The sequence below is a fragment of the Lytechinus pictus genome, chromosome 7 (genome assembly GCF_037042905.1).
Source record: "Lytechinus pictus isolate F3 Inbred chromosome 7, Lp3.0, whole genome shotgun sequence".
Taxonomy (NCBI): Eukaryota; Metazoa; Echinodermata; class Echinoidea; order Temnopleuroida; family Toxopneustidae; genus Lytechinus; species Lytechinus pictus.
The window spans coordinates 10086239-10100417 of record NC_087251.1 but is presented as its reverse complement, the minus strand read 5'-3'; the positions used below and the strand labels follow the sequence as shown (position 1 = coordinate 10100417).

Here is a 14179-nt window from a genome sequence, read left to right as displayed (position 1 = left end):
GATAATTGACGAATGCACTTGATTTAATACTAATTCCAGTGGGCAATAAGTTTGCTTTGTATTTTGAATTTCATGACAATAAAACAATCCATGGATCAGAAAACTATTTTGTTTACATCATGATGACTATCAAAATTGTTTTTTAATATATTTTGATTCACTACAAGATACAGATTCTGAATGAATAATAATATTCTGGGCTGTATGTTGTAGTTCATCTCTTAAAATGATCCCTACCGTTTGGTGAGGCAGGAAGCAAAGAACTTGATAAGTTCCTGGTCACACATCTTGATGAGTTCAACTAAAAGATCCCCTTTCTCATGGTCTTCCCATTCTTTCAACCACTGTAAAATGAAAACAAACAAAAACATTATAACAAAAATTTAACAGCATTTCAGAATACCAAACCGATATCAATGCATGAAGGTTTGAAAAACTGCAATGGCTGCAAAGAAGGCAGCATTAACCATGGGACTTTGGGCAGGACAATTTTGATTCCCAAGCAATTATCATAGTTCAACACTTCACAAGTCTGTTTAAAATCATAAATCTGAAGATATTTGATATCTAAAATCTGATATTATGATAAAGATTTAAAAAAATAATAAGAGTTCTAGGAGATAACAATATATTTTAAGATCTTTTGCAACTTCTTTACAAAGCTTTGCATTCTCAATAGAAGCTTTAGATTCTGAGCAATTCAACATTTTGTTATATGTAGGCCTAATATATTACATGCAAATGCATGGTATGTTTATGTCACATTAAAATACTACATTGGATTCACCTGGATGGGGTATGGGTTAGGGTGGACTATAGTTACTTTGTTAACTTTACCCAATGCCTGGCAGCTCAACCAGATGAATCCAGTATCTAAATATTTTTTGTGTTACTGTAACAATCATTTTTATCACTGTAAATGATTTATTTTATATTATGCCAAATAAAATAATAAAAGTCCTCTACTACTTAATTTTGTTTCCTGTAGAGATATCTTTATGATTCGACAACATTCAGAGAAGCAAACTACATAAATAATCCACAGAGGGACAGTGAATCAAGATACTTATAGAGAATCAATTTCAAATGGCAAAGTATATTCAAATAATCAGAAGAAAAGTTATCATACAATCCATATCTGTTCCAACTGATCCTTGAATGCTGCCCTCAGTTGTTGCTTCTTTGCAGGGACCACTACAGGTCTAGGTGTCCACCACTTGCTTGGCTTGAAAGTTTTCTGGACAGGGATGTACAGATCTTGAACTAGGGGTGGCTTGTTGATATGACCTGTACGTAAAACCCCTTTCATTGCACCTGTATCAACATATTAAAGAAAAAAAACCTCTTGATAAATGGAATGACATTAGTTAATGGATATTTTCTAATTTTATTAAGCATATGGATAACAATATAAAAGATAAAAATCTTCAGTAAGCATATGCCACAGCAAATAAATCCAAGGATTCATTTTCACATTAAACAAGTACTTGCATTCAAGAATAAAAATCAATAAATCACGTCATGATAATTATTGTGTTTGCTTCTTTCAGAATATTCAAGGAATCTCAACAAACACACAAATTAACACATAGTTTCAGAATAATACACACATGAAGCTATTCACTTAATTCTTCACTACACTTCAACAATTAAACAAAACATCCCGTGCTAAGCCAAATACCAATTGATTACCTGCGATGCTTTACAACTCCTACTTGTTTATTCAAATAAATATGTACATACTTCATGGAATTTTTCTCATTCTTATAAAATGTTTTCCAAACTTGTAGACCCCAACCATCATAAAGGTACATGTAATCCATATCTCACTCAAACCAATATGAATAAATTTGGATTTTGGTTGTGGATACCTTTACATAAATATCTTACCTAGTTTCTGTATCTTTGAGCGATCAAAGAAGTCTGTTGTGGTTGCTGCACTTCCTGGGGTTGGATAGGTCTTGGTGTGCTTGTGTAGTTTACTTCTATGGCTTTCTGCTGATCCAGCTACAGTTGACCCTGCAGAAGGTGTGACCCTGTGACTCATACACCAGTTGAAAGTGGACACCTTTTTGGCCTCAAGAGGTGGTAGAGCATCCAAGTGATGCTGATCAACTAAGCCTGTATCCTCCTGTCCACAGAAATACTGATTATAAGCCATTGATCGATTCTTTGTTTTTCGCCTTTCTGATGGCTTTGCAGAAAAGGAAGACTCAAGGGGGTGAGCGGAAGAATTAATTTGGTTGACGAAAGATGAGGTGTCAACACTCTTCCGCTCTATAAACAGAAGGCCATCTCTTTGACTGGAAGTTGTGCTGTGTTTTGTGCCAGAGAAACTGGTCCTTTCACTCTTTGGAACTTTCAGCAAAGTGTCTTTGGAAGATGATGAACATCCACTTTGCTGTGACCGACTAGTAGTTGGGCTCAAGGTACGAGATCCATTACTCTCAATTACAATGGGTGAGGTCTCTTGGACTTCTACTATTGGCGAAGGCTTTCTCTGATGTCCTTTTTTGCCCTTTGATTTCTGACTGTCATCATAAGAGTCTACACCAGAACTGTCTTCTGCATCCTTTCTTGCAGCTATCTGAACTGCTTCAGCAATGACACCACTGACAAATTTTAAAGCAAATGTGTTTACAGAATGTAACTCTTTGTTTGACAAAGGTTGGCTCTCTTTCTTAGTGTAGACAATACTCAAATCAGAATCTGCCATTTTAACTGCTCTCTCCCATTGTTCATTGGTGTGGATCACTTTTCTGGAGGTCAGTGATGGATAGCTCCCTCTCAGGGAGGTCTGGAAGTCCCTGTGAAACACTGGTTCTAAGGCTGTAGCAAGATACTCAAGCTGAGATGTAGAACACCTATCTGTAGTACCACAGAGAACAATGCGCCTCTGCCATGGCATCCAGACCTCAAACCACTCACAAATGGTTCGGAATATTTGTTTGTTATTGAAATAAGTCCTGACATGCTTTTCAGAATTTTGGGCAGGACCTGAGGTTGGAAGGTTTGGGATGACCTCAAAATGTCCATAACGGTAGTCCCCTTTTAATCTTTGTACATTTTCTCTTGTCTCTGATACAGGTGTGATGAATTTGGCCATTTTGATTCTGTAAATTATATAGAATAAAAAGAGCAAAGCTTTAAAATACATATATAGGTCAGCAGTCAGCTGCAGAAAGATTAACATAATTACTTTTAGAGTGACAGCTTTAGGATAATTCATTCATAGTAACAATGAGATCAAAGCATAAGCAGTATTCATCACATAAGGACCATACATATATTATATGTATTGGTGTATTCTTTCATATGGAAACAGGTCAATGAAAAGAGTTGCGATTACGAGGCTTGTTGGCTTAATGAATACACAAGTAAGCTGGATCTTGTTAGCACGATGCTATGTGTCCTATAGTATGGGAAAATTCTGGAAAATTTTCTGGTCAGCAAATAAGTTATAACTGTCTTGTCATTGGTTTCAACTGGGATCAACTAACTTAACTTAAACTAATATTAAACTCTAAAGAGAGAAAAAAAATATATATTACTGATTACCCATTTAAAAAATTAGAATACTGTAGAAATTAAAAAGGAACCCAACTGGTAATAAATGATTTGCATTAAAAATATAGGGTTATTAGTTTGATGGAAAGCTGGAAAAGGTATAATAAAGTTGACTGTTTAAAAAAATGAGACAATTAACACTATCAAATTGGCAACTTGGTATGTAGATTGTAACAAATGGTAAGGACCATTTTCTCATTTACCATGTACTTAATAAACAGAAATTTCTGGCTTTCTCCTTTAGAAGCAGCTACCCTCAGGCTAGGATATATGTGAGGTACAACACATATCACATGTTTTCATACGATCTCATGTAAGAAAATTATAGTATGCCTACTAATCAAATCTTTTGAAAATATTGCATTATAGTCAGTTGTGTGTAGAAGCAATTGGAGTTATCTCTACCTTACATCACAATAACATTACCTTTTTAGCTAATTAGAAAGGAATACATACTATTTACAACTTCCTAAATCTATAATCATTATTTGTCTGATTATGATTAGAATTCACTTGTCTGCTTCTCTCATTCTTGTTTTTCATTGTTAAAAAATGTTTCATTTCATTTTCAGTAGGATTTTCCTTCTAAAGGATGAAAATGTTTCCACTTCAGCGGTATCTAACAAAGTCTAGACCTATATGTTTTTGTATGAAGGCGAGGTCAATTGTCAGTAAACTACAATGTAAATGTAACTATTTACATTGTTTTTTCCTGGTTGTTTTTTGTTTTGTTTTGAAAGAAATAGACCACGCTTTTCCTTTTCTTTTTTGCTTCAACTAATAATTTGGTGCATTTCACGCCTATCCATGGGGAGATTGGTAAGTTTGGATTGTTAAGTTCTTTTACACAAAATCTTGCAAATTTTTTTGTTCTGTTTCATAACAATATGGAAGTATGTGTAAAAATTATGTAGGCCTACATTTATGTGCAGTGATTTCACTCTCGAATCTGAATTTATTTATTTTTCTTAAAAAAGAGAGCTCAAACAGGACCTTTGTTATACAATGAACATGTATACAAATCTAAGAAATGCATTGAAAACCGATAGAATATATTAAAGCTTAATTTTTACACTTCTTGATACTTGTAATAAATTGCATACAATGCTACATACATACATGTATTTCACACTCAGCTGCTCATCCCTCCGAAAAAAATTGTAATCAAATGTACATTGTCTCTAAACTCAAAAGCTACATATTATGTATAACAAATTGTTGAAAGTAATAGAATACATAAGGAATCGGTGAAACAATCAAATACATCAGAAAATAGCATACTTGTATTTTTATTTGGTCATACAAAGTACAAAAGGAATGATAATTTTCATATGTAAAAAAAGACCCCCGTACATACTGTACCGGTATACAATACTAAAGTTGAAAATGAGCTTGTAATTTATATCAGAAAAGCAAAGAAATACATTAGAAATTACAAAAACAATACTTTAAACAAATTAATTTAGGAAATTCTCTACATGATGCTGTTTTGATGCCAACTAAATTATATAAATTATCTATCATGATCACTTTCATTTGGCAAAAAAACAGGCGAGTAATTGTTATTTTCCGTAATTTGCCTAATTAATTAAAATTAGAAGAAATTATTTTACACATATTAAGAAGAAAAATTACAAAGTGACATGATTACACATCAATTGAGCTTTCTTTCACCTTTCCATTGATACCTACATTACTTCAAAGGGCTAAAAAAACAAAGAAGTTAGAGCCTGTTGAAGACTTGGGTTCAAAATGGTCACAAAAATCGGTTTTGTATTCCATTGACTTTATGGCAAGTTCCCCCAAGTCTGCGCAGCCCCCCTTGTCTGCGCACTCGCTTATCTGCGCGATTCTATTAAAAGAAGATACGCAACGAACACAGACTTTACACATGCAATACATAGACAGGTATTCATAAAAAATTTTGACTCAAAATAGTGGAAAAATAATGAATTTAGGGCATTTCATGTGACGGCCTCAAAATGCAGCCTTTCTCATCAAAATCCCTTAATCGTGTACAAAGTGAATGATACCTTGGTCACATTTGCTCTACGGCGGCCGTACGGCGAGTTGAAAACAGTCGTTTTATTCATTTTTATTCAAACCACCGATATGTAGCTGGTACAAACAAATGTTAAAACGGCTGTTTTCGACTCGCCGTAGAACAAATGTGACCAAGGTATAAGTGCGCAGACATGGGGTACCATTTTTTTTTCAATCTGAAAATGACTGCCCAAGGTTTTTTCAAGAAAATCCTATATTTTCTGTCATTTTTCAATGAAAAATTTGGTACACTTACTCATAATAATATAAGGAATATTATTAAAGGAGAATGAAACCCTTGAAACCAGCTGAATCCATATCAAAGAGAAAAATCAAAGAAACATATTGTTGAAAGTTTGAGGAAGATTGAATGAATAATAAGAAAGTTATGAGCATTTGAATATTGAGATCACTAACGCCATGTAGATCCTCCCATTGGCAATGCGACCAAGATCTGTGATGTCACACACGTACAACTCCCTCATTACTTTAGTACTTATTTCACTTATATTCTCACTTTTATAGAATCTATCACAAGGTGAGGTGTTCTCTTTATGAGAGGACAAGTACAGAGGTTTCACAACATTATATCATTGATGAATTGTTTGTCATATGATTAGAATGAGCAAAAAGAGATGTTTTGGGGTATATTTTCAGTGTCCAAAAGGGGAGAGTTGTTCATCTGTGACATCATAGATCTTGGTCACATTGCCAATAGGAGGATCTCCATAGCATTAGTGATCTCGACATTCAAATGCTTATAACTCTTCTATTGCTAGTCCTATTTTACTCAAACTTTTGTTGATCTTATTCTTTGATTTTTCTGCTTTCACAAAAGCTAACTTGCTCCAAGAGTTTCATTCTCCTTTAACTGAAAGATTTTTGTGAAATAAGAAGAAATTCATGTTAAATCTTAACTCAAATTGTTAGGTGCGCAGACTTGGGGACCACCATTATACATTAAGACAATGACCACAAATTATATGCGTGACTTAAACTGGAATAACTTTATAATTTCTTGATGAAAATTAGAGTTCTTGGTATCATTTGAAAGGTCTTTTTAAGAGCTTTCAAATGATACCAAATTCATTGATATTTGATGATTTTTATTTTTTTGTCACATACCAAATATTATGGTCCCCCTTTCAGTTTCATACATGTATTAAGTTACAACTTACATCATTCCGATTCTCTCTCTCCTCAAATTTTCTGCTCAAAATTTTTTGTATGGCATATTTTCTTAAATCGAATCTATGGTATTGCTGAGTGATGTTGATTAATATAATTATAAATAGCTCACCTGAGGCAGACTCTAACGGCGCAAAAATATGATCAACATAATTCAGCAGGGCAGGGCCCGGGCTTCTCTACCAGCGGGCCCGGCGTTGACTGCTACTCCAGAGACCTCCCGCAGATGACGGATAGCGACTCGGCAAAAGTCATGCAGAAACACAGAGCTGTAACTTCTGAGTTGAGTGAGCTCTGATATGGTCTAATCTGCTTGTATAAAGTGAACGAACGATCCTTCGCAAATCCCTTCTCCTGGTCACCCCTCTGCATAAGTTACATATTATACAAACTAAGATAGGAGATTAAAACGAGTGAAATATCCTTTTCTGATCTGCGGAGTTTGTTTCTAACCAAGTCGCCAAGCTGCAAAAATAAACAGCGCCATCTCTCGATGAGAAATGAATATGGCAACATGGCGATTACCGTACTCTCAGTAAGCTTTAGCTATTTGAATGAATTGCTAGGAAAAGAGAAGACTGTATAAATCTCCTACTCTTTACAGGGACAACAGAAATATTTTTGTCGAAGCTAGAGAAAATTCCTTTTGTGTTTAGGTGAGTATTGCATTCACTCTCGCCCTTTCCTTTCGGTTAGCCAGACCCGCGGTCGCTTTCGCTCACTCACACGTACCGGTATTGCGACTCCGAAATAAAAAAAAATGCGAGGTTGGGCTTTTGCATGCTAGACTGTAGCTGTCCGTACGGCAACTCACAGCAGCCATCCTACTACCCTATGATGCTTCCCTCCCTCACCCGCTAAATTCCTTGATCCTAAAAGCTACACTGCACTTCATCTTTAAGCTGCATGTCCTTTTCTTGTCCCTTAAACCTGTCAACTCTCAGTAACCTGCCTGTCTTTCAATCCCCCTGGACTTGACATTTACCAGACTCATTAACTCAACTTTTGCAGTGATACCTGCCGATCTCCGAACAGCGGAGGAACTGAAACGAGAGAGAGGTACCAGCATGAAGTGACATTGGCTTTCCGTTAGCATCGGCATCGCGTGCGATTCTTTGTACCGCGTATGAAAGGCGAAAAATCACAATTCTGTGATACATTAATTTGGATTGCACAGGATGTCAAATTTATTTTTTAGACTTAGAGCACATGCCACATGGGTCAAGATAGCCAGTCATGTAAAAGTAAACTCTTAAACAGGTTTTTAATTTGTAAACAGTAGAGAAGCACGGCCAATAGGCAATACCTAGTCTTGAGGACGCAATGATGATGATTTTTAAAATAATGAAATATACTTCTTCATCATTGACGTCTTGACACTCTTCCCCCAGTCGCATAAGAGAAGGACCATAATAAAGATGGATTTCCCTCGGAAATCCATCTTTAGAAACAAAAATCACTTTAATTGTATTGATTTCATTAATTTTCACACCTTCCTACGCCTAATGCGTAGGAAGATTTTAAAAATTATAACATGAAAATGTGAAAAATTTAAGGTTTCTTACCTAACTGATGCTGAGTAAACCCCTCGATCCACATGTAAACAACGTAAGTACAATAGCGTCGACCCTTGAACCGCTTATGTATGACGTACTTCTGGCTAGCGATGCCGATCTGATGAATAATTTATAGAAAAAAAAATTATTTCGCAAATGTTAGAATTTATTACGTAATTAAAAATAATTGGTATGAAACTGACAATTATTTTTAATTTATGTGATACATTTAAACATTTGCAAAATAATTTTTTTTTTCTATAAATTATTCATCAGAACGGCATCGCTAGCCGGAAGTACGTCATACATAAGCGGTTCAAGGGTCGACGCTATTGTACTTACGTTGTTTACATGTGGATCGAGGTGTTTATCCGGCATCAGTTAGGTAAGAAACCTTAAATTTTTCACATTTTCATGTTATAATTTTTAAAACCTTCCTACGCATTAGGCGTAGGAAGGTGTGAAAATTAATGAAATCAATACAATTAAAGTGATTTTTGTTTCTAAAGATGGATTTCCGAGGGAAATCCATCTTTATTATGGTCCTTCTCTTATGCGACTGGGGGAAGAGTGTCAAGACGTCAATGATGAAGAAGTATATTTCATTATTTTAAAAATCATCATCATTGCGTCCTCAAGACTAGGCAATACCACTCACACAACTAACCCAGGCTGCGGGTCAGGGAGCTCCCGCCCGCGCAGCGGGCGGCAGCCCAGCAGCTTACCGTGTATTTGACCATAGTCACCAGACTAGGGTGATTTATGGTCTAAATATTTCTCCAAATGAATTGTGAAAACAGAAAGTATACCTACCACGATTATATGGATGAACAGTAGAGGCGCACGGCCAATATTATGGGAGACTCTCTCCAATAGGGGAGACAATCTCCCACATTGGAGACTTGCTTTGCAAAAGGACAAAAGAAACAACAGTCAACACCAACAAAAGCATGATTTTTTCCACCCAAAATTTTGTCTCACTGAGGTCAGAAGCCCATTTTTTTTGTGTGTGATTGACAACAAAAATCCTTATCAAAACAAAAGTAGACAGTGAATTTTTAAAGTAGACGGTGAAAAGGGGTAATTTTTCATGAGGAATCTGCTTATCACATTTTTATTTGCCGCCAAGTTGATCCTTTTGCAGCAAATGTAAACAAAGGAAATTGGAGTAAATTTGGACTCCAAAACTGGAGACTGTCTCTGAAATTGGATACCCAAATTCTTTACAAAAGTCTTTGATATTGGAGATAATCTCCCACATTGGAGACAGTCTCCAATATTGGCCGTGCGCCTCTACTGATGAAGGTCTAACGAGTGGCAGTTTCCTGACATCTGGGCACAGACTGGAACCTCAAAAAAACGAAAAGTTCTCTCCTGTATCCCAGTCTCGATTGGCCATTTTGTTACGATTTTTTTTTTTTCGTAACCCAGGCCAGGGACTCGTCCGTGTAATACTAGGCGGACATATGCTGTCCAAAATGGGGTAGAATGGGGTCGCAATAGCACTCCAAATAAAAGGGGGGGAAAATAAATTAAGTACTTACCTCGATTATATGGATTGAAGGTCTATCGTGAGACACAATCCTGACATCAAGGCACAAACAGGACACTCAACAAAGGAAAAGTTACACCTCTGTCGCGTTTGCTCTCGGTATCGATCAGCCATTTTGTTTTCAACTTTGAAAGAAGGAGAATGAACGAGACAGAACTTTTCCCTTTTTGAGGGTCCAGTTAGATGAATTGGTAATTCCTACAGTAAGGTATATCGCTGATCAGAACCGCATTGCATTATGGGATCGCAAAAGGGGCCGTTAGCTAGTTCTGCGCACATGCACTGCGGACTGTCTGCTAGAGCGCGTGCACAACGGCTTCTTTTGCGATCCCATAATGCATTGCGGTTCTGATTAGCGATAGACCTTATACATGATCATTTTTAAAAAGAAAACTGACCGAATGAACGATGTGAAGCCACACATTTCCTCTTCTAAGTTTGTCTTTCAGTATAAAAATGATGATAGAGATTAAAGTCCCCAAACTTCGGACGGTTCCAAATATTGGACGAAAATGACTTCCAAAATGACTTCAACTCCCTCCCCATAACTACAACCACAGGGACTCGCACTGGCAGGGGACATTCATGCATAAGATACATGAACATACCTGCTATTGAAATGCACACATAGTGGATCCAAGTTGCCGCTCAAAAAAATATATTCCAGGGGTTAAATCTAGCCTGGAGGCTTCTGGAGAGTAAAAGTAGTACTACTGACCATGGACCTATGAAAAGATGGACGATTAACGCGAGCATTTCTTTGATCCAATAATAGTCACCGTCACCTGGTTACGCGCATCTTAATGAGAAAATACAGGTGTTGTAACAATAGCAATTACCATGACTGCCAAGGGTATCTGATCACTCAAAGACAGAACGGTTTCCTGGTCTTGATTTTTGTTGGCTGATACCCTGTTTCAGCATGTGCCTTTTAGTCAACATGCTTCATATACTTGAGAAGCAGACGATTTATATGATATAAAATATGATATTATTCGATCAGCTAACTACCGCTCACACATACATGTAAGGACCTCAATAACATTGGGAGATACACGATCTATACTTGTCATGTGCCACGTATATCTGGAATATTATGTAGAAACTTGGGAAAATTGAATTTTAAATGGTAAACAATCAATCACAATATTGCCTCTATTAAAATATGCAGACATTTCCCCAAATAAAACATATGGAACTAAGATTACCAAAGGTATACAAAAACTGCACATCGATTTTCCATTATTTCATTTATTTGTTATCAACTGCGTATATAATTTGTGAAATATAAATGTCCAATCACGAACCGCTTCAGTCCCTTTTCACGGTGATGATCATAGGACCAAAGAAGACTATTATGAAGAGAATTTTATTCAGATGACCATGTACTGACGTAGGCTTTCTCTCCATGAAGCCTGGGTTGGCATACCATTGCTCTACACGCACCAACGAATTGGGCAACAATAATGTTGCGCCAAAATACTTATTATTTTTTTAAGCCTATGATTGTGTACATGGGCTACAATATTGGTTGGCAACTATTGGCCAAATTTTTTTAAATTTTTTTCGTTAAATAAAGTTTAAATTCATTAAAATATTAAAAGCAGAGGAGCGTTTACTTACCCATATGTTGTTGTCGCCATCTTGCCATCTCTGTTATCGTAGCCAAATATACTAGACGCGTATAGAGGGCGACAATATCATGAGCAGTGCCAACTTAGATTTTTAAAAATACTTGCGTCGGCAAATAAATATCATCGATTGTAAAATACTTGCATCGGCTAATAGATATGAAATCACTTCATGATATTTTACGTTAACATGTCGAATCTTGGGCATGTTACTCTAGATCTAACGTAGGCTAGAGCTTAGACTTGAAGTTAAACTAGAGTAATCTGCCCAGAATTAATCAAGCTTTTCTTCAATTTTTTTAAATGTCTTCTAAAATGTCTTTACACAAAATTAATTTTGGATTTAATGTTTGTTGAATATATATTTGAATATTTTTAATTGCAATTAATTTTCTCCTAATTCAATGTTATACATGTGTAATTAAAATCTTGAAATATATCGACATGTTTTGTGCCCGCCCTTCGACAGCCCCCGCCCCCTTCATTTTGGCCATTTGACATAGCTCACCGCGTGTTGAAAAATCAATGCGTGCGAGTGCTGCTAAATTGCACCACATGCGATATACAATCCAGAAGTTGCAATGACCATTCGCTCCCGCATTATTACACTCAAGTCGAATGGAGGCCCGCTGCTAGCATGCCGTCAACTTGATTTCTATGCAAATTCAATGTGGTATACTTTCTCCGCTTTTAGCTCATCCGGCCCGAAGGGCCAAATGAGCTTATGCCGTGGTGTGGCGTCCGTCCACAATTTCAAGATGCTTCTTCTTCGTCATTTCAAGTCCGATTTCAATTCTGTTTGCTGTATATGATAGCACTAGGTGGGGGATTCAAAACTTCTACACAGAATTTTGAAACTCATTGAATATGCTAATTTATGCGCATATTCAAAATTCACAAAAATGCTTCTTCTGCTTTATTTATTGACCGATTTGGATTTTTTTTGCTTCCATCTGGTAGAGCTTCTTGAGGTCCACAGAACTTCTACACAAAATTTAGAAATTTTGTCTAGAACAATTTTTATGCTAATTTATGCATAATTTAAAAAATTGACATAAAACGCTTCTTTATTTGTTGACCGATTTTGATTTTTTTCCCATCTGGTAGACCATCATGAGATTCACCAAACTTGTACACAGAATTTTGAGTAAAAAATTATGTATGCTTATTCATGCGAAATTCATAAATCACAGAAAATGCATCATCTTCTTTATTTGTTGACCGAATTTCAAAATGCTTCTTTTTCGTCATTTAAAGTCCGATTTCAATTCTGTTTGCTGTATATGATAGCACTAGGTGGGGGATTCAAAACTTCTACACAAAATTTTGAAACTCATTGAATATGCTAATTTATGTAGGGACAGTGATTTTCCGCGATCGCGGAAAACGGACGGAATTCACGGAAAGGGCCTTTTGAAACGGAAAATGGCATTTCAAACGGAAAATCACGGAAAACGTATTTTCCCTCAAAATACACAGAATAGCAACAGAAATTACTCCAAAATCACAACAAAATGAGAATATTAAATGGCCAAAAAAACCCCAGAAAACACGATCTCACTTCGCTACTATCATGACAATTCACACATCGTGACTGCACTCGACATCAGCACACTCGATTGTACCCCGCACCGTACCCGTACCCGGCCGGCCGGGTTGGGCTTCACATGCACACATGTATCGTTCAACTACATGTACACAGTTGTGTGTTGCTGCCCTCTACGTTTGAAGATGTAACAGCACGATATCGTGGTCTTAAAATCCAAGATGGCGGATTGGGAAAAGACGATGACTGATGATAACGATGTCCAAAAACCCCCAAAATTATCGATGAAATATCATTTCACCGTGAAATAATGCTAATAATATGAAAGGTGAGGATGTATGCATGCAAAATGGGTGTGTTAGAATATTTTATTCACCCGCATAGATCCGATTAGAACGGATTTTATTGTGTTGTTGGTACAGTAGCAGATACAAATTTTGACCAGTGCGAGTGTGCATGTAAATGTGTAAACGGAATTGTCACTTTTCCGTGTGTACAAAGTCTATGGGGAAACGGAATTTCCATTTTCTGACATGCTGAAACGGAATTTGAGATTTTCTGAAACGGAAAAGGCAATTTTTTGAAACGGAAAATCACTGTCCCTATTTATGCACATATTCAAAATTCACAAAAATGCTACTTCTGCTTTATTTGTTGACCGATTTTGATTTTTTGCTTCCATCTGGTAGAGCGTCATGAGGTTCACCAAACTTCTACACAGAATTTTGAAATTTTGTCTACAATTTTTTATGCTAATTTATGCATATTTTTAAAAATTCACATAAAATGCTTCTTCTTTATTTGTTGACCGATTTTGATTTTTTTTTCTTCCATCTGGTATCTAGAGCTTTATGAGGTTCACCAAACTTCTGCACAGAGTTTTGAATTTTTGAGAAGAAAATTATTTATGCTAATTTAAGCAAAATTTATTCATAATCACAAAAAATGCTTCTCTATTTGTTGACCATTTTTTTTTTCATCCATCTGGTAGAGCTACATGAGGGTCACCAAATTTCCACACAGAATTTTGAAATTTTGACTTATTAATTTTAAAATTATTTATGCTAATTGATATGAAATTTATTCATAAATCACA

The 14179-nt window shown here is 36.1% G+C and overlaps 2 protein-coding genes across 3 annotated transcripts in view; one reads left to right on the top strand and one right to left on the bottom strand.

The window, feature by feature from the left end:
• Positions 1-7293, bottom strand: part of LOC129264995 (uncharacterized) — a 31841-nt gene extending 24548 nt beyond the window's left edge. Inside the window, exons 1-4 of the mRNA XM_054902969.2 lie at positions 6911-7293; positions 1891-3113; positions 1130-1314; positions 238-344 (exon numbers count right to left, since the gene is read on the bottom strand). Of these exons, the coding sequence (XP_054758944.2) occupies positions 238-344; positions 1130-1314; positions 1891-3106 (1508 nt within the window). The 5' untranslated portion in view covers positions 3107-3113; positions 6911-7293. The remainder of the gene's footprint in view (positions 1-237; positions 345-1129; positions 1315-1890; positions 3114-6910) is intronic.
• LOC129264996 (RNA-binding protein 25-like) overlaps positions 7201-14179 on the top strand; it is a 35483-nt gene continuing 28504 nt past the window's right edge. The window contains exon 1 of one of the 2 annotated variants that reach the window (XM_054902974.2): positions 7201-7454. The gene's annotated coding sequence lies outside the window, so the exon portion shown is untranslated. The remainder of the gene's footprint in view (positions 7455-14179) is intronic. The other variant, XM_054902973.2, reaches the window with a different exon arrangement.